The 25,047-nt window shown below is 51.0% G+C and overlaps 1 protein-coding gene across 3 annotated transcripts in view; it reads left to right on the plus strand.

Moving 5' to 3' along the window:
* Nucleotides 1–17,335, plus strand: part of CCNJL (cyclin J like) — a 45,139-nt gene extending 27,804 nt beyond the window's left edge. For all 3 annotated transcript variants that reach the window (XM_014456134.2, XM_006089056.3, XM_014456135.2), the window contains exons 4-6: nt 11,376–11,678; nt 13,420–13,579; nt 15,253–17,335. In XM_014456134.2, the coding sequence (XP_014311620.1) occupies nt 11,376–11,678; nt 13,420–13,579; nt 15,253–15,676 (887 nt within the window). In that variant the 3' untranslated portion in view covers nt 15,677–17,335. The remainder of the gene's footprint in view (nt 1–11,375; nt 11,679–13,419; nt 13,580–15,252) is intronic.
* Nucleotides 17,336–25,047: the final 7,712 nt, after the last annotated feature.

The following is a 25,047-nucleotide window of genomic DNA, read 5'->3' on the forward strand; positions in this document are numbered from 1 at the left end:
TCCACCCCTGATCAGCCCCCCCCCCAATCGGGGGTGGGGCCCGCTGGCCAATCGCCCGCAGCCCCTCCCCCCAGCCGGCCCGGTCCTGATCGGGCCTGATCGGGGCCAGCTGGCCAGCCAACCTCCCACCATCTCCTCCTCCCCCCGACAGGCCCGGCCCTGATCTGCCCCAATTGGGGTGGGCCAGTCGGACCCCACCAGTGCACGAATTTGTGCACTGGGCCTCTAGTGTATTGATAATTGTGATCAGAGGCTCTCAGGAACTTGACCCTGTATCTCCCCCTAGGAGTGTGTGCAGTATTCACTAGCTCAGTGTTGTAGAGATTTTAGCATAATTACTGAGAATAATCAGAACCAACTAAATATCACACAACTGGGTTAATACCTACAGTGCTTTCTTCATAGTACATTAGAGAATATCTTTCCCATCAGTGTGTGTGGATTTACCTTATTTACTTTATTTTTATTTTGTTAATCCTTACCCGAGGATATTATTTCATTGATTTTTAGAGAGAGTGGAAAGGAGGGGGAGAGACAAAGAGAGAAACATCGACGCGAGAGAGACACATGGATTGGTTGCTTCCCACACATGGGCCAATGCCTTAACCACTGAACTAAACCTTCTAGGGTGCCTTACTCCTTTTTTTGACTGCAGAGTGTTCCGTAATAGAAACACTGCCGCCCATTTGATGATCCCTCTGTCAGTGGACAGCTAGGTGGACATTGTTTTTTACTGCTATACATAGTATGACAACTGTCCTTTCTCCTGTATCTTTGCGCACTTAAGTAAGTATGTCTGTGAGACAAATTCCCGGAGGTGGAATTGTTTGGATCAAGTGGTGTGTGCATTTAAGATTTTGATAGCTAGCGCTAAAATGCCTTGCAGAGGTTCCAAGGGACACTGATGAGATCCCTTTTTTTCTTAAATTTGACTTAATTTGTGGGAGATTTGGAGCCATGCCTTCCACCTAAACAACAAACTATCAGAAGGGGGGTGCTGTCCCTTCCGCATCCCGGCCCCTCCCCAGTGTCCACGGGTGGCGTTCCTTCTGTGCTCCCCTGGGGAGTGCATTCCCATTCTGTCCTTCTGCCCCATCCGGTCTGGGATGTCCAGGCCAGGAATCCGTTCCCAGACCAATTGCTTTGAAGGCTCCTGAAACCAGAACTTACTAGCCACATCTCGTAGGGCGGGTTCCAATGAAAGCCATTGCCTGCCGGGTGGTTGTGTGCTGGGCCTGTCTTTCTCCCAGTAACCCACCTTCCCGCCCCAGCACCGCCTCCTGCATCCCTCCTTTTCCCCTCCCTGCCCCTTCTGTCCCCCGGCTTTGATCATTTGACAACTTGCTTCTGAGAAGCAGCTTCTTTGACAGCTGGGCGGGGGCGCAGGATGGGACTACCCAGTGGAGATTTTGGAAACTTGAAAGTAGTCTTAATCCCTCCTGGTAAAAAGGATGAAGGAGGGCGCTGCCTTCCTTCCCCCGGGAGGTTAAGCCCAGTAGCCCTCCAAGCGGGGGATGCTCGGGGTGCCTCCAGGGCACTAATTATAAGCAGCACCTGCAAACAGGGTGGTTTGATTGGGCAGCCTTTTCCAGGGGTATATTTCGGACAGAGCGTGAGATTTGCTTGCAGGATTAAACCCAAATCTGCAGGGAAATGTGGCTGTCCCCGTGCAGGAGATCATTTAACTCTCATAAGAGTGCCCCCCCTCGAGGAATACATTTCCTCCAGGCCGTGGTTTCACGTTTCCAAAGTCAGGATAGGGCTTATGTTGAATGCCTGCATGTAATGTGCCAATCGTTGACTGTTTCCCCTGAAAGCTGCTGCAACATCGGTGGGGCACCTTCTCCTCCCTGGCATCTCGGTGGCGGTCACCCAGCACAGGGCAGATTGGAAAAGGTGGTCCGTCACGTGAGGGCCACGCTGCTCAGATCCGGGCCCTGGGCCGCAGGGTGACAGCGCAGCGGGCGAGGACGTGGTGATTTTCCAGTTCCTGTTTCCGTCTCTGCAGACTGGCAAGCCTGGAGTTATTTTGGGGGGAGGATTTTGTGTGTGTGCCTGTCAGACAGCTGGCTGGGCTGGAAACTCAGAAACTGTGCAGTTTGTCTTAGCAAGTCTGCTGCCCAGACCTGTTTGTCCAGGGCCTGGGGTTCTGGGCTCTCAGGGTTGTTGTGTGTGTTTTTGTGTGTAGGGGGTTGGGGATCTTAACCTGCATGAGTTCATTGAACATGCAGTGTTCAGGAGCCCCTGACCCCACACAGGTAAATCATTCAAGAACATTTATTCGGCCTCTGCTATATGCCAGACGCTGTGTTCAGCGCTGGGGAGACGGCAGTGAATGGAAGGAATGTATACAGTCTTTGTCATCGAAGAGGATTCTTTTCACACACGTGTACCTACTCTGCACTGAGCCTGAAGACAGTGGAACACATCACAGACCAAGTCACTGTCTGAAAGAAGCAGCCTTCAGTCCAGGCATTGCCCACAGGTCTCTGAGTCCGTGCCAAGAATAAGCTAATTGCCCTTCTAAGAAAAACCCAAGTGTCCTTCCTGTTAGAACAGCCTGGCTCACCCAGTTAGCGGGAAGATGACCGGGACGTTGACGTCAGGCACCTATCTGCTCTTCGTGCTACATGCCGTGTGGCTGCTGGAGCTGGGAGTTTGTTTTTGTTTGTTTTTTATTTGCTTTAACCTTGAACTCTATCTGTAGTGAATGCTTGTGTCTTGTAGGACCTTCTCCCCTGTTTACACACGCCCAGGATTGCATTATACCCCTTCTTCTGCTCTTGCTGATGTGGAGGAGGGCCCTGGAGTCCTTATTCGTTAGGTCCTTTGTTCCCGGGAGACCCACCCAAAGGGTTTTCCAGTGAATGACTCATCCTTGCCTCACCTAGGGGACTCCCCTCGGTGGAGAGGTCACTCCCCAGGTCATGATAGCCCACCCTTCGCTGGGCACCCACGGCCCGGTCGGCATTGGTTGTGATAGTCCCAGCAAGGCAGCCTCGGCTGGTTTAAAACCCCTCGCAGGCCCGAAGGAAGTACACCAGCCTGTCACACCCTGGGAGGGGAGGGAAGGGAGCGGTTGTTTTTCGGGTAGTGGTGTTTGCCTGAATTTTCGAGGCTGTCTTCAAGGAGCATGCCTCTCCCTGCCTCCGAAGTTGTCGTTTTAATTATAAGCATTTCAGTGTCTAGACAGGAAGTTTCTTCTTTGTCACTGACAAGTTGGGTTTCTGGAACTCTTCTAGGAAAGTCTGAGACCTCCTGACCTGTGGGCACTTGTGAAGCAGATTTATGCCAGGATGGTCTTGGACTAGGGCAGACCCACGTTCCAGAACCTTCTTTCGCAGTTACTCTGCCAGTTCTGGCTTCTAGGGTCCCTTCAGTTGCTTCTTGTCTTCTGAGAAGTTTAAACTCTTTTTTCCATAGTGGGAGAGTAATATTTATTTCTTGTAGAAAATTGGAATATAGAAAAAAATATAAAGAATAAAAGAAAAATTAGTTGCAAGCTCAGTACGTTTTTTAATATATAATCAGAGTTTGAGGGAGGAGGACAGATTCTGGCCTCAGTGATCATGGAATGGCTAATATTTAATGCATGTTTATGTGCCAGGCAGTAGTCTGAATTCTTTGCATGGATTTACTCATTTAATCCCCAAAACAATTCTATGTAGTAAGCAGTTTTATTTCCCCCAGTTGACAGGAGGAAACTGAGACCCTGTAAGTTAGATAACTGGCCCCAGGGTGCACGGCTAGCATGGGGACCCATGAAGCTGTCCCTGAGGTTTTTTTTTAAAATATGTTTTTATTGATTTCAGAGAGAGGAAGGGAGAGGGAGAGGGAGAGAGAGATAGAAACAACAATGATGAAAGAGAATCATTGATCGCCTGCCTCCTGCACACCCCACACTGGGGATTGAGCCCACAACCGGGGCATGTTCCCTGACCAGGAATGGAAACCATGACCTCCTGGTTCATGGGTCAATGCTCAACCACTGAGCCACGCTGGCCTGACAGAAAATATATACCATATATTTTATTGTATTTTTTAAAGTATTGCTTTATTTGTTTGCAAGACTGATTTTTCCCCCTCCTTTTATTGGCCGGGCTGTCCCTGAGCCTTTGTTCTCAGCCACTGTACAACAGTGGCCTTTGCCAGCAGATCACTTCCTAACATGGCTGCACCGGGAAGACTCGGCCAGCAGTGGAGAGGTTGCTGGGGGACCCTGGCTCCACTTTCTGAACCACATGTTAGCTGACCTGGATGGAAACTTCAGTCCTCAGGACCGGGTCTCATGCGGCTCCCCTTCTAACGGGAATGGCCAAGATTGCCTCTTCTCTTCCTTTTCCTGCTCCCAGCAGAGGTTGGAAAAAAGGGGCCCGGGACCTGTGATGCCCACGCCTTTGGCACTGCCCAGAGGACTCACTCTCTGCTCTTCCTGGATGCACGGCCCCGTCTGGTCCAGAGCAGCCCCCACGGAGCTGGGCGTGAACATTCTGCACAGCAGTGACTTTCCTAACAGGAGGCAACTCTGTCTCCGCACAGAGCCCTGGCTCGACCCTGGTTCCAATGCTCCAAACCATTTATATGACAGGTGCCCCCTGCCCCACAGCCCCTCCTTTTATTTTTATTTACTTATTATTTTACTCCTCACCTGAGGATATGCTTATTGATTTTAGAGAGGGGAGAAGAGAAAGAAAGGGAAAGAGAGAGAGGGAAACACTGATGTGAGAGAGAACATGGATTGACTGCCCTCTTTACGTGCCCCGACTTGGAACCAAACCCAAAACCCCGGTATGCACCCTGACGAATTGCACCTGCAACCTTTCCATTTATGGGACGACACTCCAACCAACCGAGCCACACAAGCCAGGGCCCACGGCCCCTGCTTTTAGGGAGTCAGTGAAATTATCTGGGTCCCGTGGAAAGCAGAGCACAGAGGAGTCAGCGATTTGCCGGGGCCACCATGTGAAGTCACCGCACCAGTTGCTCTGTCCTGAGACAGGGAAGCCCTCAAAGCCAGCAGGGAAGCCAGTGTGTGTGACCCAGCTGGCCGAGTGCAACCTCTGACCCGGGAGGCATTTTTTTACAGCTTCCCCTTGAAGGAAAAAGTGACCTGCAACCTCAACTGTGGCCTGTTTCCAAAGTTGTACTTAGGAATTGATCCAACCTGTCAGAAATGTGCATTCATTCATTCATTCATTATCTGTCAAGGACTACTGTGTCCCAGATTCCCAAGATGCAGCCTCGAACAGGACAGCCCTACTTTTAAGAGGAAGGAGTGAGGCACAGTAAAGGAGCCTTTTCTTTGTTTCCTGAGGAGGGCAGGGAGCTGAGCCTGGGATTGGAGGCCTGTTTCTCCAGGACACTCCATAACTTTCAGATCCCTAGGGTGGCCAGAGATCTCTGTCATTCCTGCAGCACCTGTTTCAGGGCAGAGTGGGGGCATGCTCCCTGCTCCTCATTCCTTTGGTCTTCGCAGCTTCCTCCCTTCCCTGAAGACCACCATGAAAATGCTCTCGTAGCTGGAGGGTTTGCCTACTCTGTCCCTGGCTTTCTCTCTCCCCCACGTCAAATCCTGTCTGGAAACTGAACTGTCTGCGCCTGTGACGGTGATGGCTCAGTTGGTCCTGAACCGAGCGGAGGTTTATAAAGCTGAGCTGGATCCCATGTTGCTGAGCACTGAGCACCCTCCTCAGCACGCTGAGCCCTCATGCCATCCTCACCACAATTCTGTCTGCTTCTGTTGTTCACATTGCACAGGCCCCAGAGGTGGAGACTTGCCCCAGACCACACAGCTGGCAGGTGGCCGAGCCTCCTAGAGCCCAGATGGTCATCCTCAGAGTGTGCTCTGCCCCTCTGTGCTGCATCGCAAAGTGAAACAGCCTTTTAGAGGGGGCTGGCCTCCGAGTAGTTTCCTGGCTTCCCCATCAAATTGATTTAAAATCTGACTCTTTTGTCTGCTGAAGGTATGAGCAGTTCCCCCTTTGGGGATGAGTAGGAAGCACCCCTCTGCCCTCTGATAACTACAGAAATCCAAAGAGTTGTTCTGTTTTTTTGTGTGTGTGTGTTTAATATATTTTTATTGATTTCAGAGAGAGTAAGGGAGAGGGAGAGAGAGAGAGAAATATCAATGATGAGAATCATCCATCAGTTGCCTTCTGCATGCCCTCCTATTGGGGATTGAGCCAGAAATTGTGCCCTGACCAGAAATGGAATCACAACTTCCTGTTTCATAGGTTGGCACTCAACCACTGAGCAACACTGGCCAGGCTGGTTTGGGCAGCGTTGGGTATCCTTTACTATAGAAAGTATACTGGTGGAGACTCACTCTTCAACTTCAGTTCTCTCATTGGAAACCAAGTCCTGTTGATCATGCAGCCCCTTAGTGGACAAGTTCTGGGGTTGAATGACTTTACAGCATGAGCAGAGGGCAAGGTGAAGACAAGAGTATTTGTGGGGAGCAGGGCGGTTAGATGGGGAGGGGCTGCAACTGGCCTGACCCCCTCATCCCTGGGATTTCCTTGTGGAGATACTGGGATTTCAGGGATCCTCATGACAATATTAGAGATGTCCTACTTGTGGTTTAGAAAACTCTGAACTTTTGGAGCCATTTATTCATTCACTTAAATCCTCCTCCCCCCCCCCCCCCCGCCCCAACGCAGCTTTTTAAAGTATTAACTTTATGCCAGAGGCTGTGCTAGGTGAAGGGGATCTGGAATGTTCTAGAAGACAGATGTGGCCCCACCCTCATGGAGCAGACAGCCAGACTTATTTTCACGCTGTCCCTTACCAGCCAGCTGGATGAGGGGGCAGGTCCACCTTTCGGAGCTTCTGATGAATGTGGAAAACACTGCCAGCCCCGGGGTTGTTAGCAGAATGAGCAGAGTGTGCTGTGTAGGGCATACAAACCAGTCCTCTGAGGCTTCCCCTCCCTGGGGCTGCTGGGCTCTCAGCTGCCTGCAGGGCTGTGGTGGAGCCTGGCCTGCAACTGCCCTGCCCTCTGGAGCTCACATCCTGCTGTGTGGACTCTCTGCCTCTTTTTTTTTTTTAAATTGATTTCAGAAAGGAAGGGAGAGTGAGAGATAGAAACATCAATGATGATTGGTTGCCTCCTGCAGGCCCTCTACTGGGGGTCGAGCCCGCCGTCCGCAATCAGACAGTCCACAATAGGAGACCAGTCTTCCGGTCTTGTCTTTTTTTTTTTTTTTTTTTTTTACAAGACAATTGGCCTGGATTCATCCAAAGAGTCAGTGTCATGAAAAACAGAGAATGGGACTAAAGACATTTGCAAAGTAAAACAGCCTTTTAGAGGGGGCTGGCCTTGGAGTAGTTTCCTGGCTTCCCCAGTCAAATTGCTTAAAATCTGTCTCTCCTGTCCCCCTTTGGGGATGAGTAGGAAGCACCCCTCTGCCCTCTAATAACTACAAAACTCCAAAGAGTTGTTTGTGTGTGTGTGTGTGTGTCTGTGTTTAAATATATCTTTATTGATTTCAGAGAGAGAGAGAAAGATAAAAATATCAATGATGAGAATCATCCATCATCCAAGACCCTATGTGAGCCTCATTAGATCCTATATCTTTTTTAAAAAAAGTTATAAAGATATTTTTGGGACCCTTGCAGAAAGTCAAATATGGATTGAATATTAGGAAATGTTATTGCATTAATGTTGATGTTCTTAGGATTGCTAATAGCATTATGATTATGTAGGAAAATGACCTCAGGATAGATGCTGAAGTATGGGAGGAGAGGGGAAGGGAAGCATGTCACAGCTGCAACTTCACCAGAAATGATTGAGCAGAACCAGTATTTACATACACACTTTTGTGCCATGCGCGCACACACACATCAATCAATTATTGAATCGGGGTGAAGGGTCATCTCAATTCGTAAATCTTTTCTGTGGATTTGAAAATTTTCCAAATACAGAGAGAGTTAAAGAGAGTCTGTGGCTCTTGTCTGACTTGGAAAGACAGACTTCTGTCCCCCGTGCTTCCCCGGGGGGCCTGCCTGAAGACTTCCAGGCATCGGTGCCGTTTGTCTTGTCGGTCAGGAGCAGGCCGCTGAGCGGCAGCGCTTGGTGGTGGCGGCGCTGGGGACAAAGGACTGGCCCCACTCACAGTCACGGGAGCAGGGGAGGAAATGTCTGCCAGGCACGTGCAACACCAGGAAACTCGTAAACTCTTTTCTGGCTGTGGAATGTTTGGTGCTGGGGAATCGTCGCTGAGCTGGGGGCGGCTGGCCAGCAGTTCAGAGCCGGGGCTGTGAGGTCTCTCCCAAGTGTGAAGTCGAGTTCTCAGAGCCCTGTCTCTGAGTCTCTGGGGGTCTGAACAGAGCCTACCTGGGAGGATGCAGTGGGTGTCGAGCATGAAGCACAGTGCCCAGCCCAGCCTAGGACTCCAGCCAAGGGCTCGGGGCAGCTCTGCGTGCTGGGCACTGAGGCTCTTTCCACTCCGCATGGCCACTCCATCTGCACCTGGGCATGCTCCTGGGTGGGAAGTGGAGGCCTGTGGAGGTTAGTGTGTTAGGTTCAGAGCCAGCACACGGCGGATTCAGACCCCCCTCTGCCTGGCTCGGGCCTGTAGCATGGTGGGTCCCCAGGAAGCAGCAGGTGTAGTCAGGCTCCTCGGTAATCATGGCCCCTTCCATTTCAGGGTAATCCTCTTGGGCCTGGTGGCTGGGGAACAAGCAGAGCTCTGAAAGGTTTGCAAAGCACCAGGGGCCGGGAGGACACTAATCTGATTGAGCGCATCTGCCAGTCGGAATAGATTGCTGGCTGCCAGCAATGCCACCCCCAGCACAGGGCATGTTTCTGCTGGTACTCTGACCTTCACCACGCCTCCTTCTGCTGCTGGGAAGAAAGAGCTCCTATGTGTCGAGTGCCTGTGAATAGTTCAGTACAAGATTCAGGAAACCATTGACAATTTTGCAAAAAAAAAAATATATATATATATATATAATAATAAAAATTATAAAAAATTATATATATTTCTTTTTAAATTGCACAAAAGATACATGATTATAAGAAAAAAGGCAGGGAATACAGATAGAGCTCATTAGAGGACTATTCAAATGGCCTAAAACTTCACTATCCAGAGACAACCATTCCTTCTCTCAGTGAATACTCATTGGGTACCTACTGTGTGCCGGGGACTGTGCTGGGACCTGGGGGCACAGCAGGGAATGGGTGGGACATGGTTCCTGTCCTCATGAGGCTTAGACCTGCTGCCCAGGAATATTAATGCTCAATTAATATCTGAGCATGAGAAATGCCTCGGTGACATCCAGTGCCCTCCAAACTGAGCTCTGGAGCCCAGCCTGTGTGGCTCAGTGGTTGAACATCCATGAACTAGGAGGTCACAGTTCGATTGTCCGGGTTTCAGGCTTGATCCCCAGTGGGGGACATAGAGAAGGCAGACGATGGATGATTCTCTCTCATCATTGATGCTTTTCTCTCTCTCTCCCTTTCCTGTCTTTGAAAATCAATAAAAACGTATTTTTTTAAAAAATGAACTGAGTTCTGGAGGACCCATGATAAGGTAGGTGAGGGGACCAACCCTCCCAGCTGGAGGAGGGTCTGAGTTCCACCGGGCTGGGTCCTGTGCTTGGGATGGAGGGCATGGGGCTGAGGCCAGGCCCCACCCCAGGGTTTCAGCTGTACTAGAGGCTCTTCCCCCTCGGGCAGCTTTGACCTTGCCTTTACCTGCCTGAGCGGCCCCTACACGTATGGCGAGGGAAGGTGTGTGTGTGGATGGAGAGGGCTCCGAAAGGAGATGGGGTGTAAGCCGCTCGGGAAGCGGTCGGCAGTCTTCTCCGCTCCTCACCGTGTTGTGCATTTCCACTCGCTCAGCTCCTCCCTGTCAAAGACCAGAGGTTGGTGTCATGCCACCTTCGTCCACTTAGTGGGTGTTGTCGGGCTCGCAGAGAAGATGGGCACACGGCCTTCTCAGTGACATCGCCTGAGCCTTGCTGAGGACTTGTCGCATCTGCCGCAGGGCAGCCTGTGGTGGTTCCCTCCTTATCTCTCCTGAGCGGCAGGAAAGCTCCGTGAGAACTGGGTCGGCAGCGCTGGCGGTTGTGCACAGGTGTGCGGACACGTTGGCTGCTCCCTTCAGTGGCAGACGTGTGCTTGAGCACAGCTGCCTCTTCTGACACTCGCTCAGCAGCTGCTCTGCACCCAGTGAGGTTGGGCTTGGGGGCCACAGGTGACCAGAGCGAGGCTGGGACGCAGGGCTTCCTGTCTGATGGGGGGGGTGGGGGTCGGGCAGAACGTGGGGACTGTGGTCAGGGAAGGCTTCCAGGAGGCAGTGACTCTGAAGGTGGAGAACGAGGTGAGGTTGGCTGAGTGAGGAGGGGGTGGGGCAGGGAACTCAGACAGAGGGCTGTGTAGACGAGGCTTGCAGGCAAGGAGAGCACGGTGCCCTCAGAGAATTGCAGTGACAGAGGCCCCAGCCAGGTGTGAGCAGTTTCCCTGGAGTGAGGGTGTAAGGCGGGGGGGGGGGGTCCCCCGCAGCCCCACCTGCAGAGCCTCCCCCAGTGGAGGCTGCCAGTTCCCACCCACGGCCCCAGCACCTCGACCCTCGGTGGGCCAGACCCCCAAGTGCCACCGGCTGCTTCTCTGTCTGAGGATGCCCGCCGGGCGTTCCCTTGACCAAGGCTCAGGTTCCACACTGTTCCTCAGAATTCCTTGTAGGGATCGGCTCTGGGCGTCCACAGTGGTGGTGCGCTTGATGCAGGACCCTTTGGGGCTTCTTCTCTTTCCTGTCTTCTCCCACCTACCAGTCTTTCCGAGGCTCACCTCCCACACACTGTTTCTGAGAGCACTCCAAATAAAAACCCACGGGTGGAGCTTAAACTCAGTCCTAAGAACAATGGGGAGCTGTTGAAGGGCTTTTCCACATCTGGGGAGGGGTGGGGGGAGGACAGGGTCAGATAGGCAGAGTCATTGTGACTATGGCCTGACCCTCTAAGCAGTCCTGGGGTGAATTATTTATGACCAGACAGGAGAGCCCACCTCATTCCTCAGGCCCTCGCTGTTCTGACTGCTAGTGAGGTCCTTCTGTGTTCCACATGCTGTTCTGAACATTTGGAATGCATTTTGTCATTGTCTCTGAGGTCTAGATTCCACTTTACAAATGAGAGTACTGGGGCACAGAGAGGGTGAGATACCTGTGCCTGGTCACACAGCTGGAAGTGGTGGCTTGGGGATTTGAGCCCAGGTTTGACAGGTCCAGTGTCTATGTTCGTACTCGCTCAGCAGCGGGACCTTTTGGTTCTCTATCCTCTCTGCCAGCACCGTCCAGGCACTTGAAGGTGGATCTTTACTAAATTCCTGGGTGCAGGCCAGTACTGTCATCCGGTGACCTCTGCTTCTCCCACAGGTAAATTTGAGGACAAGGAAGACCACGTGCCCAAGCTGGAGCAGATAAACAGTACGAGGATCCTGAGCAGCCAGAACTTCAGTCTCACCAAGAAGGAGCTCCTGAGCACGGAGCTGCTGCTGCTGGCCGCCTTCAACTGGAACCTCTGCCTGCCCACACCCGCCCACTTCCTGGACTACTACCTCCTGGCCTCCGTCAGCCAGAAGGACCAGCACTGCCACAGCTGGCCCACCACCTGTGCGCGCAAGACCAAAGAGTGCCTCAAGGAGTATGCCCACTACTTCCTCGAGGTCACCCTGCAAGGTGGGCCCCGTGTCGGGACCTGTGACCCCTCCCCCACCACTCAGGGGCCAGGATCAGATGGCACCAAGAGGCATGCATGTCCCATCCAGGAAGTTCTTACCGACGGGAGCCCATCCACCCAAAGATCACTCCCACTTTGCGAGGGATAAACAGGAAAGGAACAAGGATTCACCCAATGTTATCAGTCATGTGTAAAAGAGAAATAGCAGCCTATTACAGGCGACTGGTATTCTATAACCTTCTGGTCGCCTATTAATGTTTCTTATGGTAACCTGCAACTTGCAGATGATCTAAATAGGACAGATGTGCAGATAGGTCAGTCTGGAAGAGCTGTCGTCACACAGATGGGTCGGGGAGGGGGCTGTGTTTACATCTGCTCTAGCAATTCAGTTACCCTGTTTAGGGGCTGGTATTCAGATCTCACTCTTCCTAGTGTCTTAAAATCTAGGTGTTAGGTGAAATATTGGGTCAGAAATACAACTGATATAGCCACCCAGTAACCCACCACAACCCAAAATTTGTCATGTGTAACAGAATCAGGAGGTGTGGTATCCAGCATTAATTGAGTGCTTACTGTGTACCTGGCACCTTATTTTAGTGCGCTGCATACATTATCTCATTCAGACCTCCCAGAAATTTCACATAAAAGTCATTTCTGCTATTCAGTTTCCTCAACTGATGCTCAAGAGGTGAAGTAACTTACCGAGGGTCATTGCTAACATTTGAACCTGGGGAGTCTTACTTTGTAACTGACTGTACCTGTAGCCATAATACCACCTTGACTAATTTCATACTATAACAGGCAAGTATTGAAATCATTGAAAATCACAAACAACTTAAGGCAGCATGACAATGCACCGATAACCAAGTGTCATTCGGGAACATTGTAGGGATTTCAACAGTTTGCCTTTGCACATAAGTAGTACAGGCCAAGTCACAAAATATCTTAGTGGGACGTCAAGCTTTCTCAGATCATTTCATGGGGTCTGCGTATACGAAAGCATCGCATGGTACACCTTATTCACATGGTCTGTTTTTATTTGTCAGTCATACTTCAGTAAAGCCAATTTGAGTGAGGAATATCAAACTGCGATAGCTACTCATTCCTACATTCATTTATTCAACAGATTTTTATTGAGTGCCTACTGGGATGCAGGCTTTGTTGTTATTAATATGTAGCTTCTGCCCTAGCCATTTTGTCTCAGTGGATAGAGCGTCGGCCTGTGGACTCAAGGGTCCCGGGTTCGATTGCCGTCAAGGGCATGTACCTTGGTTTCGGGCACATCCCCAGTGGGGAATGTGCAGGAGGCAGCTGATCAATGTTTCTCTCTCATCGATGTTTCTGGCTCTCTATCCCTCTCCCTTCCTCTCTGTAAAAAATCAATAAAATATATTTTAAAAAGTAAGTAGCTTCTGAAATGACATGTCATTCACCCCTAACAGCCAAAGTAAGGACAAATGTTTTGTAGCCCATCAGCAAACCCATTGCAGCCCCCAGGCTGACATCAGAAGTCCCAGACTGAGAGCCAGGGTGCTTAAGATTCAAGAACTTCATGCTGTTTCCACTTTTTCATCGAGAGAGAGAGAGAGAGAGAGAGAGAGAGAGAGAGAGAGAGTCTAACAGCAGTGAATAGCCTTGAACCTAATCATTTGTCTACTGATTTAGGGGGCACAAGGCAGGCAGGGCACCCAGCTTCCAGGCTTGGCTTTATGACGCTGACTGCCTCTGATTCTCTTTCAGATCATATTTTCTACAAATTCCAGCCTTCTGTGGTCGCTGCAGCCTGCGTTGGGGCCTCTAGAATTTGCCTTCAACTCTCTCCCTACTGGACCAGAGACCTGCAGAGGATCTCAAACTACTCCCTGGAACATCTCAGCACATGCATCGAAATCCTTCTGGTGTAAGTTCCCCTCCAGTCCTTCCGGGTTTCTGAAATGTTGAGGTTCCACCTGTCCTGAGGCCCAGTTCAGGCGATTTCCTGAAGTCTGAGGCTTATGGTGGGTCTCCCTGCTAGTGTCTCACGTAATGTGGGCCGTGGTGACTCCTGATAGAATTGGGGTTTGGGGAGTTGGTCCTTCTTATTTTGGTTAGCTTTGGGTTTGCAGTTTTCAGGTCAAGGAGTGAGGGAGAAGAGGGGTTGTGTGCATGTCTGGGCTCTTTGATCTGAGTCCCAGTGTGTCAGTCAGCCTGTGGATGATCAAAATGCAGGGACTCTCATTATAAGTTGCTTTCTCAGATGTGGCCACAAAGCCGACCACAGCTAAGCCCAGAGTGGCTTAACGTAAGAGCCCACCACTTCCTTGCAAGAATCCCTGGGAATCTTGGGGAGAAAAACGTTCAGTGAGTCAGAGAAGATTCTTAAAGGCATCGTAGATCCAGCACCATGAAACTGACATCAGAGCGGAAGAGCTCAGTGGCGAGCGACCTCAGGAGGACAGATAGGACAGAAAGGTCCTACCTGGCTGCACCCAGCCCCTCTTGCACCTGACAGGTGGCAGCATCTCCTATGTGCACAGCCCCACTGAACCCAGGGCCAGGTCCCTAAAGAGTCACTTCTTGGTCTCCTCATGTGGGAAGCTTTGCCAGTAGCTGCCCTTGTCTCATTTCTCTGAAATGTCCGTTTCTCATGCCCCGGGCCTTGTTTTAAAACCTGTGCCTTCTATTTTCTATTTTTTTAGTTTGTTTTTTAAAATATTTTTTATTGATTTTTAGAGCGAGAGGAAGGGAGAGGGACCCAGAGAGAGAAACATCAATGCGAGAGCAGAACATCCATCGGCTGCCTCAGGCACGCCCCCTATTGGGGATTGAGCCCACAACCCGGGCATGTGCCCTGATTGGAATGGGACCGGTAACCTTGTGCACAGGACAGCACCCAGCCAATCAAGCCACAGTGGCCAGGGCTGAAGCCAGAGAACGTGGTCTGGACTGAGTGCTGTCAGGTGCTCTGGATTCTTAGCCGCCAGCCCTGCCCCTTCGTGGCTGTCACACTGGGATGGCCCCCTTCTCAGACCTATTGCAGCCCCTATTGGCTCCTTTCTTACATTCCCCTTCACAGATGGAGAAACTAAGGCCTCATGGGCAACTTGCTTGGGGTCTGCTAGCTCAGGAGTGACCTGGCTGGGACGGAGCTGCCGGGAGGGCCTTGAAGGCAGAGGCGGTGCTCATCTAAGCACCGGGAGCTCTGCCCTCTCGGCGGGCGCTGTGCCAGGCGTGGTATGCAGGGGGGAGCGAGAGCAGATGGTCCCTCCCTGCTGGAGGTCACACTCGGCACGGTGGGGGGCAGGTAGTAACCCAGAAGTTATCACCTGGAATGTTAACTGCGAGGTGGGGCAGTGCAGGGCTGCAGGACAGCGAGGCTAGTTTTGAGGGCTCAGAAGAGGTTTTTATAAGACGTAGATCCATGCTGAGGTCTGGGGTTAGTCGGACGGTCACTGAGGCAAAGCTGGAGGCAGTGAGCACGGGCTGGGCAAGGTCCGGCGGGAACAGCACGCAGATCCCACTCAGCAAGGCAGGTAGAGGCGCTCAGGTGTCTGCCTTTAACCGCCGAGTCTCACCCAGGCCCTTCCCTTTCAGAGCCTATGACAACGTCCTCAAGGATGCCGTCGCGGTCAAGAGCCAGGCCTTGGCCATGGTGCCCGGGACATCCTCAGCCCCCACCCAAATGCTGTTTCAGCCCCCTGCCTACCCCGCCCTCGGCCAGCCGACGCCTGTGGCCCTGGCGCAGTTCCAGACGCCTGTGCAGGACCTGTGCTTAGCCTATCGGGACTCACTGCAGGCCCACTGTTCGGGGACCCTGCTCTCTGGGGGCACGAGTTCGTCTCTCCACTCCCCGTACCCCTCCCTCCAGCCTCTGGACGTGTGCCCCGTGCCCCTGCCCGTGTCCCTCAGCATGCAGATGGCCGTCGCAGCCGAGCCCAGGCACTGCCTCACCACCGCCTACAGAGGCAGCTACTTCAGCGGGAGCCATGTGTTCCCCACAGGCTGTTTCGACAGATAGGACCCTCTTGGGCCGCCCAGGGGGGCCTTGAAGACCCAGGCAGAGGAAGAAGACATTGATGAGGGGAGCTCAGTGGAGCCAGGCGACTGGGAGGCCGTCCCCGCAGAGCCTCGTTGCCCTTCGTAAGGAAAACGGACCCAGAGCAAAACGGTCCGTGAGATACCTCACCCAAGAGCATTCCTCTGGAAAACGCCTTTCACACGTGCCTGGGGTGCAGGGGCGAGGCTCAGGGCCGTCCCCTGGAGCAGGGCCCAGAGAATGGAGAAACCCCCGGTAAGAGGCCGGGAGTCTGGGAGCTGGATGCAGACACCAGTCCACAGGCAGGTCCCGTGTTTAGCATCAGAGACTCCCTTATTCTTTGCCGATGGCAGCTACACCACTGAAGAAGAAGGGGCAGCCGGACATGTTCTCGGGACCCCGGTAGATGTCGGATCGGGTGCTTTCGTCTCCCTGGCTCCGTGCCGGGGCCTGTGTGTGTGTGTGTGTGTGTGTGTGTGAGAGAGATGCCCGAGCGTCTGCTTTCTGAGGCACGGTTCGCGGCTGTCTCGCCTCCAATGTCGAACCTAAAACCTTATTCGCCCTTTTAGACATTTCACGTGCTGCTGCTTCCCGAAGTGACCTAGCTTTCTGTTCAGTAAGAAGTCTTGTTTACATACTGTATCAGGGATTTTGTGATACTTGAACATTCCCTAGGAGAAAAACAATGCCGATTGCCGCACTGCCTGTCCCACGCCCGGGCTGTTCCTTCTACCCCGGCTGGTGGCTGACCCGAGGGTAGTGGCAGAGCTTCCTTTGCAAAAGCGTAGGGCTGGGGAGAGCCACTCTCCCGTCTCTCGGTTCCAGAAGAGTCCGCACCTTGGACGCTGTGTTCTCCTATAGAACTTCAATAACCACCCAGAGGTGAAAGTTGAAAGGTAGACTAAGGTTTGAACCAGCATCCTCACCTCCCTCTACCTGCTTCGAGTGCGTGAGGTTAACCCAGCCTCGGCCTTGAGTGTGGCTAATAGCAAAGGGTAATAATGTGGAATGTGTGCTTAACGCCAGCTGGATTTGGGGAGCGGGGGTGGGGGCGTGTAGGACACCACCAGTGACAGGCAAACGGTCGGTTGGATCAGAAGCCCGTATTGGGGTGTCTGCTGCGAGGGGCCCTCAGGACCACTCTGATGGCCATGTGCAATATGTGTTTATTCCGACCCGTGGCTTGTACTCATCGTGGTTGTGTGTGGTTTTTGTTGGACTGGGATCGGGGAACACTGTTCACCCAACAGAACTGGGAGGTGCAAAGAACCACAGAAGCATTTGTTTGTTTGTTTTTTAAGAAGAACCCAGGTCGGTTTTGTTGACTCGCTTGCCCGTCAGGTGGCTGCCGGGACGGCGGCTGCGGAGTCGGTCCGAAGGTGATGTTCCAAGCAGGACAAAGCCTCCGCGTGGAAGCGGGACGAGAAGAGACTGGACGTGGGTGTGGCGCTGCCACGTTGTCACACTCGCATAGGAAACTGCACATTCGTTTGTTTTTCTCCTTTTCCTTTGCCAACCTCCTATTTATGTGCGACTGGTTTGGATTCCAAGTTATTGTGTCTGTTTATTCTGCGGCTGGGGGCTTGTGAGGGGTCCCCGGAAAAAGGCGTCTCGCAATAAACACATCACCTGCCCTAGGTCTCCGAGTTCTCTTCCTCGTCTTCTCTCAGCCAGCTGCTCCCCACTCCCTTCCACATCAGCCCTGAGGGTGTCTCGCTGTGCTGAGAGCTTGTGGGGGATGGGCCACGGCAGCACTGGCTCCTGTGGAGCTGGGCCTGGCCCTCTGGGGACTTGGGCAGCTGAAGTGAGTAAGGCTTGACACCCCGGCTCCACCGCTGAATCAGTCAGGGTTCTCCAGAGAAACAGAATCATATACACTGAGTGGCCAGATTATTATGACCACCTGACGTTTGTAGGCAAATTAGCTATAATTTCGCCCTGAAGTTGCTAGAGGGCCAAAGCATTATAAATAGGGAAGCAGGTTGTTTACCATGACAGAAGTGATTTTCTTCTGAAGATATGGGTAAACAACGCGATTTAACAGCCTTTGAATGTGGGATATATATATATATATATATATATATATATATATATATATATATCAAGTGAGATTTATTTTAAGGAATTGGCTCAGCCTTGCAAATGCCTGGCTTAGGGTCGATGTCAAGGTTGTACTTCCCCCGTCCTCCTGGTTCCACGTCCATCTCTCCAAAGCCACCTGTTCTCACACCCGAATTCTCTTCTTTGTTTCAGGGATTCTCAGCAGGGCTCATTTTTGCTCCCTGGGGGACATGGGGCAATGTCGGGAGATATTTTTTTGGTTGTCACAATTGGAGAAGGGGCATTGCTGGCATTTAGCAAGTAGAGGCCAGGGATGCTGCTCAGCATCTTACCATGCACAGATCAACCCCCACAATAAAGAATTATCTGGCCCCAAATGACAGTAGTGCCAAGGTTGAGAAACTTCAACTTTTATGTCACCTCCCAAAGAGGTCTCTTGTAATACCCCCCAATCACTCTATCATTATCCCCTTTTATTTTCTTCACTGTAAAAGCTTCTGAAATGATCTTGTTAAAAATGTTTACTTGGTTGATGGTTGTGTCCTAAGCTATCTACCTCCAATAGAATATATAGAGCAGTGATGGTGAACCTTTTGAGCTCGGCGTGTCAGCATTTTGAAAAACCCTAACTTAACTCTGGTGCCGTGTCACATATAGAAATTTTTTGATATTTGCAACCATAGTAAAACAAAGACTTATATTTTTGATATTTATTTTATATACTTAAATGCCATTTCATAAAGAAAAATCAACCAAAAAAATGAGTTCGCGTGTCACCTCTGACATGCGTGTCATAGGTTCGCCATCACTGATATAGAGTATCATTGCCTGGTGATGGCGGCACTAATCATAGCAGCTGGCATTTTTACTTAAATTCTTTATTGTTTAAGGTATTACATGGGTCTCCTTTTCCCCCCATTGACCTCTCCCCAGCCGCTCCCTCCCCTGCCCCCCCAGCACATGCCCTTACCCTCTCACCCCCCCCACCCCCACCTTCCCTCATAGGTTGGGCAACTGGCATTATTGAGCACTTATTGTGCTAGGGACTTTGCTGGCCTTTCCTATAATCATCCTAGTAACCCTACAAGGCTGGAACTTTATTAGCTGTATTTTACAGGTCAGAAAGTGGGGCAAGGAGAGGTTATTTGCCTAAGGACAGCAGTGGTGAGGGAAGGAGCCATAATTCAAACCCAGGCAGTCTGGAGCTGCCCCGTGGTGCCTCAAGGGTTTTGAATGAATGAAAGACTCCGTAGCAGTCCCACTCACCGGGTGGGAAGACATGACAGAATAATGGATATGGGTTCATAAAAGAGAAGGGTTGCCTGGTGTTCGTGCTCCTGGCTTACAGAGTGGCAGGCGTTCTCTCAGAGCGTGCTCACCAGCTGACAGAAATGCAGAAACATCGGTCCTTGCATATCTGCCACAGGCTGTGATCTACCCTCCATCTGTCTGCCCCCAATAGGCTGTGATCTTGGAAGGGTTCCCGAGCCCCACCTATGAAGGTAGAGATCTGGGACCAGCTTGGGGAATCCCTGGCACTGAGTACCTGAAAAAGAATCTTACCAGCCCCCATCACCACATTCTCTGTTCTGCAGGGAAGACCTTGTGACTTGAATTTCAGCAGAAAGACCATAGCATTTGACAGGAGTCTCAAGTCCAAATGCCCACCAGGACCAGGCAGGCAACATAGTGAATCATAGTGGTGGGGAGTGTTGAAGCCAGTGTCCTATAGAGCAGGGGTGGGGAACGTGCAGCCTTCAGGCCGTATAAGGCCCTCAAAATCATTTGGTCTGGCTCTGCCAAGGCATTAGGAGTGTTAATTAAATGTTTGACCAAATATAGCAGGCTAACTTTCAAGTTGATAATTTTGTATGGCTCACAAATTATGTTATAAATATCCAAATGGCCCTTGGCAGAAAAAAAGGTTCCCCACCCCTAATCTAGAGGCTATGGCTTCTACTCAGCTGTGGACAATAGTACCTTTCAGGGATGTAAGCTTTGTGTTGCCAAACCCTCAGATTTCCAGGAAAACTGGAAGTCTGCACTTTCTAGGAAATGTAAATTTTTCATTTAATTTAAAACTTAAATTAAAAAAACACACATTTTAACGCAATAGAAGACCAATATATGTTGTAGGTTAGAGTGGTTCTTGGCTAGAAGCTTGCAACATCTAGTACTATATCAACAAGAACATTGGGCCCCGAGAAGTGGAAGGTCTGAGATTGTCTGCTCTTAGCTAGTTGACCTTGAGAAATACCACCTCTCCACTCTGAGCCTCTGTCTCATTTGTCAGTCAGGAAGGTTATCAGCCTTCACTTCAGGTTTATGGTAAGAACGCATGGTATCATTATTCAACAGTGAGTTCTATGAGACATATTGTGAATAAATGGGCTCCTCCTTTTAGGGGCTCCGGTGAGCCTCTGAGCTTCATCTCCTTCCAACTCAGCTCTAGCTTTGAAGGAAGATGAACTCAAGTGGTCAGCCGTCTGCTGGGCCAGCTCTGCCCAAATGCTTCAAGCCCCCGACCTTGCCAGAAACACAACAGGCAGGATATACGGGGAGTCAGGCCTTCTGCTACTCCATAGCTGTGTGGACGGGGGCAGGTCGTTTCCCTTTTCTAGGTCTCAGTTTTTCCATCTGCAAAATGGAAGAGTTGAAACTAGGACAGTCTCAAGGTCGTGCCTGGCTGAGGAGGAATTCACAATGATAGCTTCCTGGCCTTTGTACCTTAAAGAGCTTGATTTCAGCAGGTCTAGGGTAGGGCTTGGGCTATCCTTTTAACAGGAGATGCACATGCACAGCCAGGTTTGCTCTAAAAGCTCTGACCCTGTTTGTGCCCATCCTCGCATAGAACCAACCAAGGAGGGCCCTTAATATCTGTTTACTGAGCACTTACTATGTTCTAGGCCCTATACATGACACTTCCCTCGTGCTCTTTTATTCCCCCTACTCTTATTTTGCCCTCATAACACTAGGAACTAGAGTTAACACCATTTCCAGATGAGGATCCTGAGGTTCAGGGAGGCTCAAGGTCTCACCGTAGGCAAGTGGTGGGAGTGGGTTTCACACTTAGATATGCCTGACAGGCGAGCCACATGGCCTTCAATGCCTTGTTACCCCAAAATAGCACATACACACCAGCACCAAGGCCCAATCACCTAGGATTTCACAGTTTGATCCCCTTTATAGATCCCCACCCCCAGTCCCCAAAATACACTTGCATCTTGGTGTCCATAGGCAGCAGGTGCGTGGTGGAGTGCCACCTAGTGGTGACCTATAAAAATGCTTTGGGCAGTTCCCTGTTCACTAGATGATCTTGTCAGGAGGAATGTGGTTGCCTTGGCAGAGTGGAAGAGATGGCTCCCAAGGTCAGGGTGAAGGTCATAAAGAGCCTGGGTAAAGGGTACCTGAACTGAGTGGAGAGTCATTACAAAATCTTGAACAGCACAGCAAAATGATGAAGCTCCTCTAACTTTGGAAGCCACTAGCATGGATGTTTACCCTTTATCCTTGCAAATCCTCTGTTTTCCAAGGGAAGGTCTGATTAGTCCACTTTACACATGGACAAGATAGGACTCTGAGCAACCCAGTGGCTTGCCCATGTGCCTCACAAGTAATGGAAGAGGCATTCCTAAACCTTTCATCACACCGGCTTGAGAATGATGGTGGTGATAATGGAGATGATGGTGGTTGTGGTGGCAGCAGCTACTCTTTAGTGAGTTTGTAGCATGACCACCTTATTAGGTAAATACAGTTATTATCCCCATTTACAGGTGAGGAAATTGAGGCTCTAAGAAATGGATGAAGTTACCCAAAGGTGACACAGCTTCTGGGTGCTAAAAGAGGGATTTGAACCCCAGCAATGCGACTCCAGCATCAAAGCTCTTAACCACCGTCCCTTCTACTGGCTCTCTGCCAAGATGTGAGCAAAATGGACACTTTACTCACCTCACTTCATTTACCCTTGTAAGCTGGACCCAGAAACTAGCCTTCATCAGCCAGCGATCCCCAACTGCACATTACTCACAGAGACTCACTCTTTGCTGTGTGACCTCAGATGAATTTCTTTCCCTCTCTGAGCCTTGGTTGCCATATCTGTGAAGCAGAGTGTACACTAGGTGAGCTCTGATGTCCTGCTATTCCATGAGTGTGTGAATCTATAACAACACTGACTTAAGAATGTCTTCCCTGCCAATAATTTGAATTTGTTCTTGAATCAGTTTCCAAGGTAAAAACAATCTCTCCATTTTCAGCCCAATTATGGTTAACTTGCTGTTATTTAGAGACTTATTATCCAAGGTCATTATGAGTAATTATTCAGTCTGGAGGGGAAACGTCCGCACTGCTAGTTTAATTTAATGCTTACCTGGTTCCGTTAATTAACAATAAGTCTTGGCAAAATGATGGAATTCATGGGGTCCTGGCGTGGTGGGTGGGTGGGGGAGGCTGAGTGCCGTTCTTGGAAAGATAAACAAGCTTCAGGGCAGAAGGAGGGAGGAGGCGAGGGGTGACTGTCAGTGGGGTAGGCCGTGCCCTCTGTCCAGGCCAAGGTTGGCCCCCGAGATTACAGGCTGTAGACTACACGGGCTGCAAGGATGTTAGGTCAAGTAGCACTTGCTAAGCACCTGATGTGTGCATAGACCCTTATTTCATATGCCCCATGTGTGAGACTTGTATATTCAAGGTAATTTAGATAATTCAACTCTTTCTTTTTTCTACTTAGGTTTTTTTAAAAATATATTTTTTTATTGTTTTCAAAGAGGAAGGGAAATGGAGAGCGAGATAGAAATATCAATGATGAGAGAGAATCATCCATCGGCTGCCTCCTGCACGGCCCCTACTGGGGATGGAGCCATAACCCGGGCATGTGCCCTGACCCCGAATCCACCCGTGACCTCCTGGGTCATAGGTCGGTGCTCAACCACTGAGCCACGCCAGCTGGGCGGTAATTCAACTCTTAAAGTTATTTAGTAAAACAGTTTCTTATCCGCAGTTTCCCTTCCCACAGTATTGGTTACCCCATGGTCCACCACCTCCAAAAATAGTCCATGAAAAACTCCAGAAACAAACAATTCTTGTTTTAAATTGCGGGCCATCCTGAGCAGCGGGCTGAGATCTCGCGAGGCCCACTGGCTCCGGCGAGAACGTGACTCAGCCCTTCTTCCCTCAGCGTCGCTGCAGCGCCCGCCCTTCACGCAGCCGCAGGAGCCGTCTTGGCTCTCAGGTCGTCTGAGACAGTACTTAGGTTCAGGTCCTCTTTATTTTACTTCTCATGGCCCCGAAGCTCAAGAATGGTGACGCTGGCAGTTTGGACTCGTCACCGAAGTTCCGTGTCGTCAGGAGGTCAGTCGCTGCCTAACGCTACGCCACAGCCTACGTCACTCACCGCATCGCGTGATGTCAGCGCGTGATGTCATGCGGCATCGTCACGGGAAGGTGAGTCCAGTCCACAAGGAGACATGTTGAGAGAGGGAGACACCACATTCGCGTAACTTATATTACAGTATATTGTTATAAGTGTCCTGTTTAATTACTATTAATCTCTTACTGTGCCTAATTTGTAAATTAAACTTTTTTTAGAAAACAATTTTATTCTATTATGTGTTTTGGCTATTTTTCCATTGATCTTTAGGGAGAGTGGAAGAGAGGGAAAAACAGAGAGAACATTGATGTGAGAGAAACACATCGATTGGTTGCCTCCTGCAGGAGCCCTGATGAGGGTCCGGGTTGGGGAGGAGCCTGCAACCGAGGTGCGTGCCCTTGACCGGAATCGAACCGGGACCCTTGGGTCCGCAGGCCGACTCTCTATCCGGAATTGAACCCGGGACCCTTGGGTCCGCAGGCCTACGCTCTATCCACTGTGACAAACCTGCTAGGGCCGTGGTGGGCAAACATGCGGCTCTTTGGCCCCTTGAGTGTGGCTCTTCCACAAAATACCACGTGCGGGCGCGCGCACGTACAGTGCGATTGAAACTTCGTGGCCCATGCGCAGAAGTCGGTATTTTGTGGAAGAGCCACACTCAAGGGGCCAAAGAGCCGCATGTTTGCCCACCGCTGGCTATCGCATAACTTAAACTTTACGTATGGGAATAAGCAGTACATCTAGGTTCGGTGCTGTGCAGTCTCAGGCATCCACGTCAGGGGTCTAGGAATAAGGTGGGGGACTGTCATTCTTCTCTCTTAAGGGTCTTGCAATGGGACTCATTGGGCAACTCCGCTCCGTGCTCCTGTAACTTGACGTCTCTCTCACCCTGTTCCCAAAGGGAGGTCCCAGCTCAGGGCTGTGAGCAGGCAAGAGAACCAAACTTGTAGTCAACATCAGTGTTTTTAAATAGTTTTCTTTATGGCAAATGACATTGGCTTTTCATGTGTGGAAGTGACATACAGTTTTCATTGTAGTAAAAATAGGTGAATTGTCTTGCAGAAAAACACGGAGTAAAAAGGGATCAAGGCGGTGGCGCCACTCCCAGGAGGTGGGAGAGGAGGAAAGGCCCTGGGTTAGGGATTATCTTGCCCGAGGCCAGCAGGCCTCCCTTTCCCACTCCTAGGTCCTGGCGGACGCAGTCACCAGGCAGGGACACCTGCTCAATCCAAATGCTGCCTCGGCACCCTCCCTGACTCCAGGCTTCAGGCACCCGCCAGGGGGTCGGAGTGACCCCCTGACCACCTTCCCCAGCCCACCACAGCCTCTCAGTGTCTCCCAGGCACCGCTGCCCAAGCTGCTAGTCCAGACCATGACACCCCCGTCCCTTCCTGTCACTCTCATTGCCCCTTTGCCAACTCATGGGCCATCATTTTTCCTCAGTCCCTCACCGGTTCTCCTGGCCCCCCTTTGTACCAGTAGGTAAACTGAGGCCCAAAGGAAGTTAGCAGCAGAGCCAGGGACTTGTTGTGCAGCCTTGTAGCCGAGCAGCAGGGGCCTTTCCTGGAAATGCCATTCCTCCCCCTCCCTGCCCCTTCCCCACCCCCACACACACCAATTATGATATGCTTGTCCTGTGGCCCATCTCAGAGTCAGTGTGTCACCCCTCCCAGGTGGATTGTCTCCACCCACACAGTGGTGGGCAGCAGAGTGGGCTGTGGGGTCCACAGAGAGGTGCTTCTTGAGCACTGCCTTTGGTTTCTTGCAGGGGCTCAGGAGTTTCCAGTCCACACACAAGGCTCCCATGACACAGGTCCCACAGGGATCTCAGGGCCAAGGTCTGGCCTGTGTACCCATCCTCAAGGGTTTCCCACCCTCCCCCAGCCAGAAACTACCCCCAGGACTCCAGAAAACAAAGACAGAGAGGATC

The sequence above is a fragment of the Myotis lucifugus genome, unplaced genomic scaffold (assembly GCF_000147115.1).
Source record: "Myotis lucifugus unplaced genomic scaffold, Myoluc2.0 scaffold_56, whole genome shotgun sequence".
NCBI lineage: Eukaryota > Metazoa > Chordata > Mammalia > Chiroptera > Vespertilionidae > Myotis > Myotis lucifugus.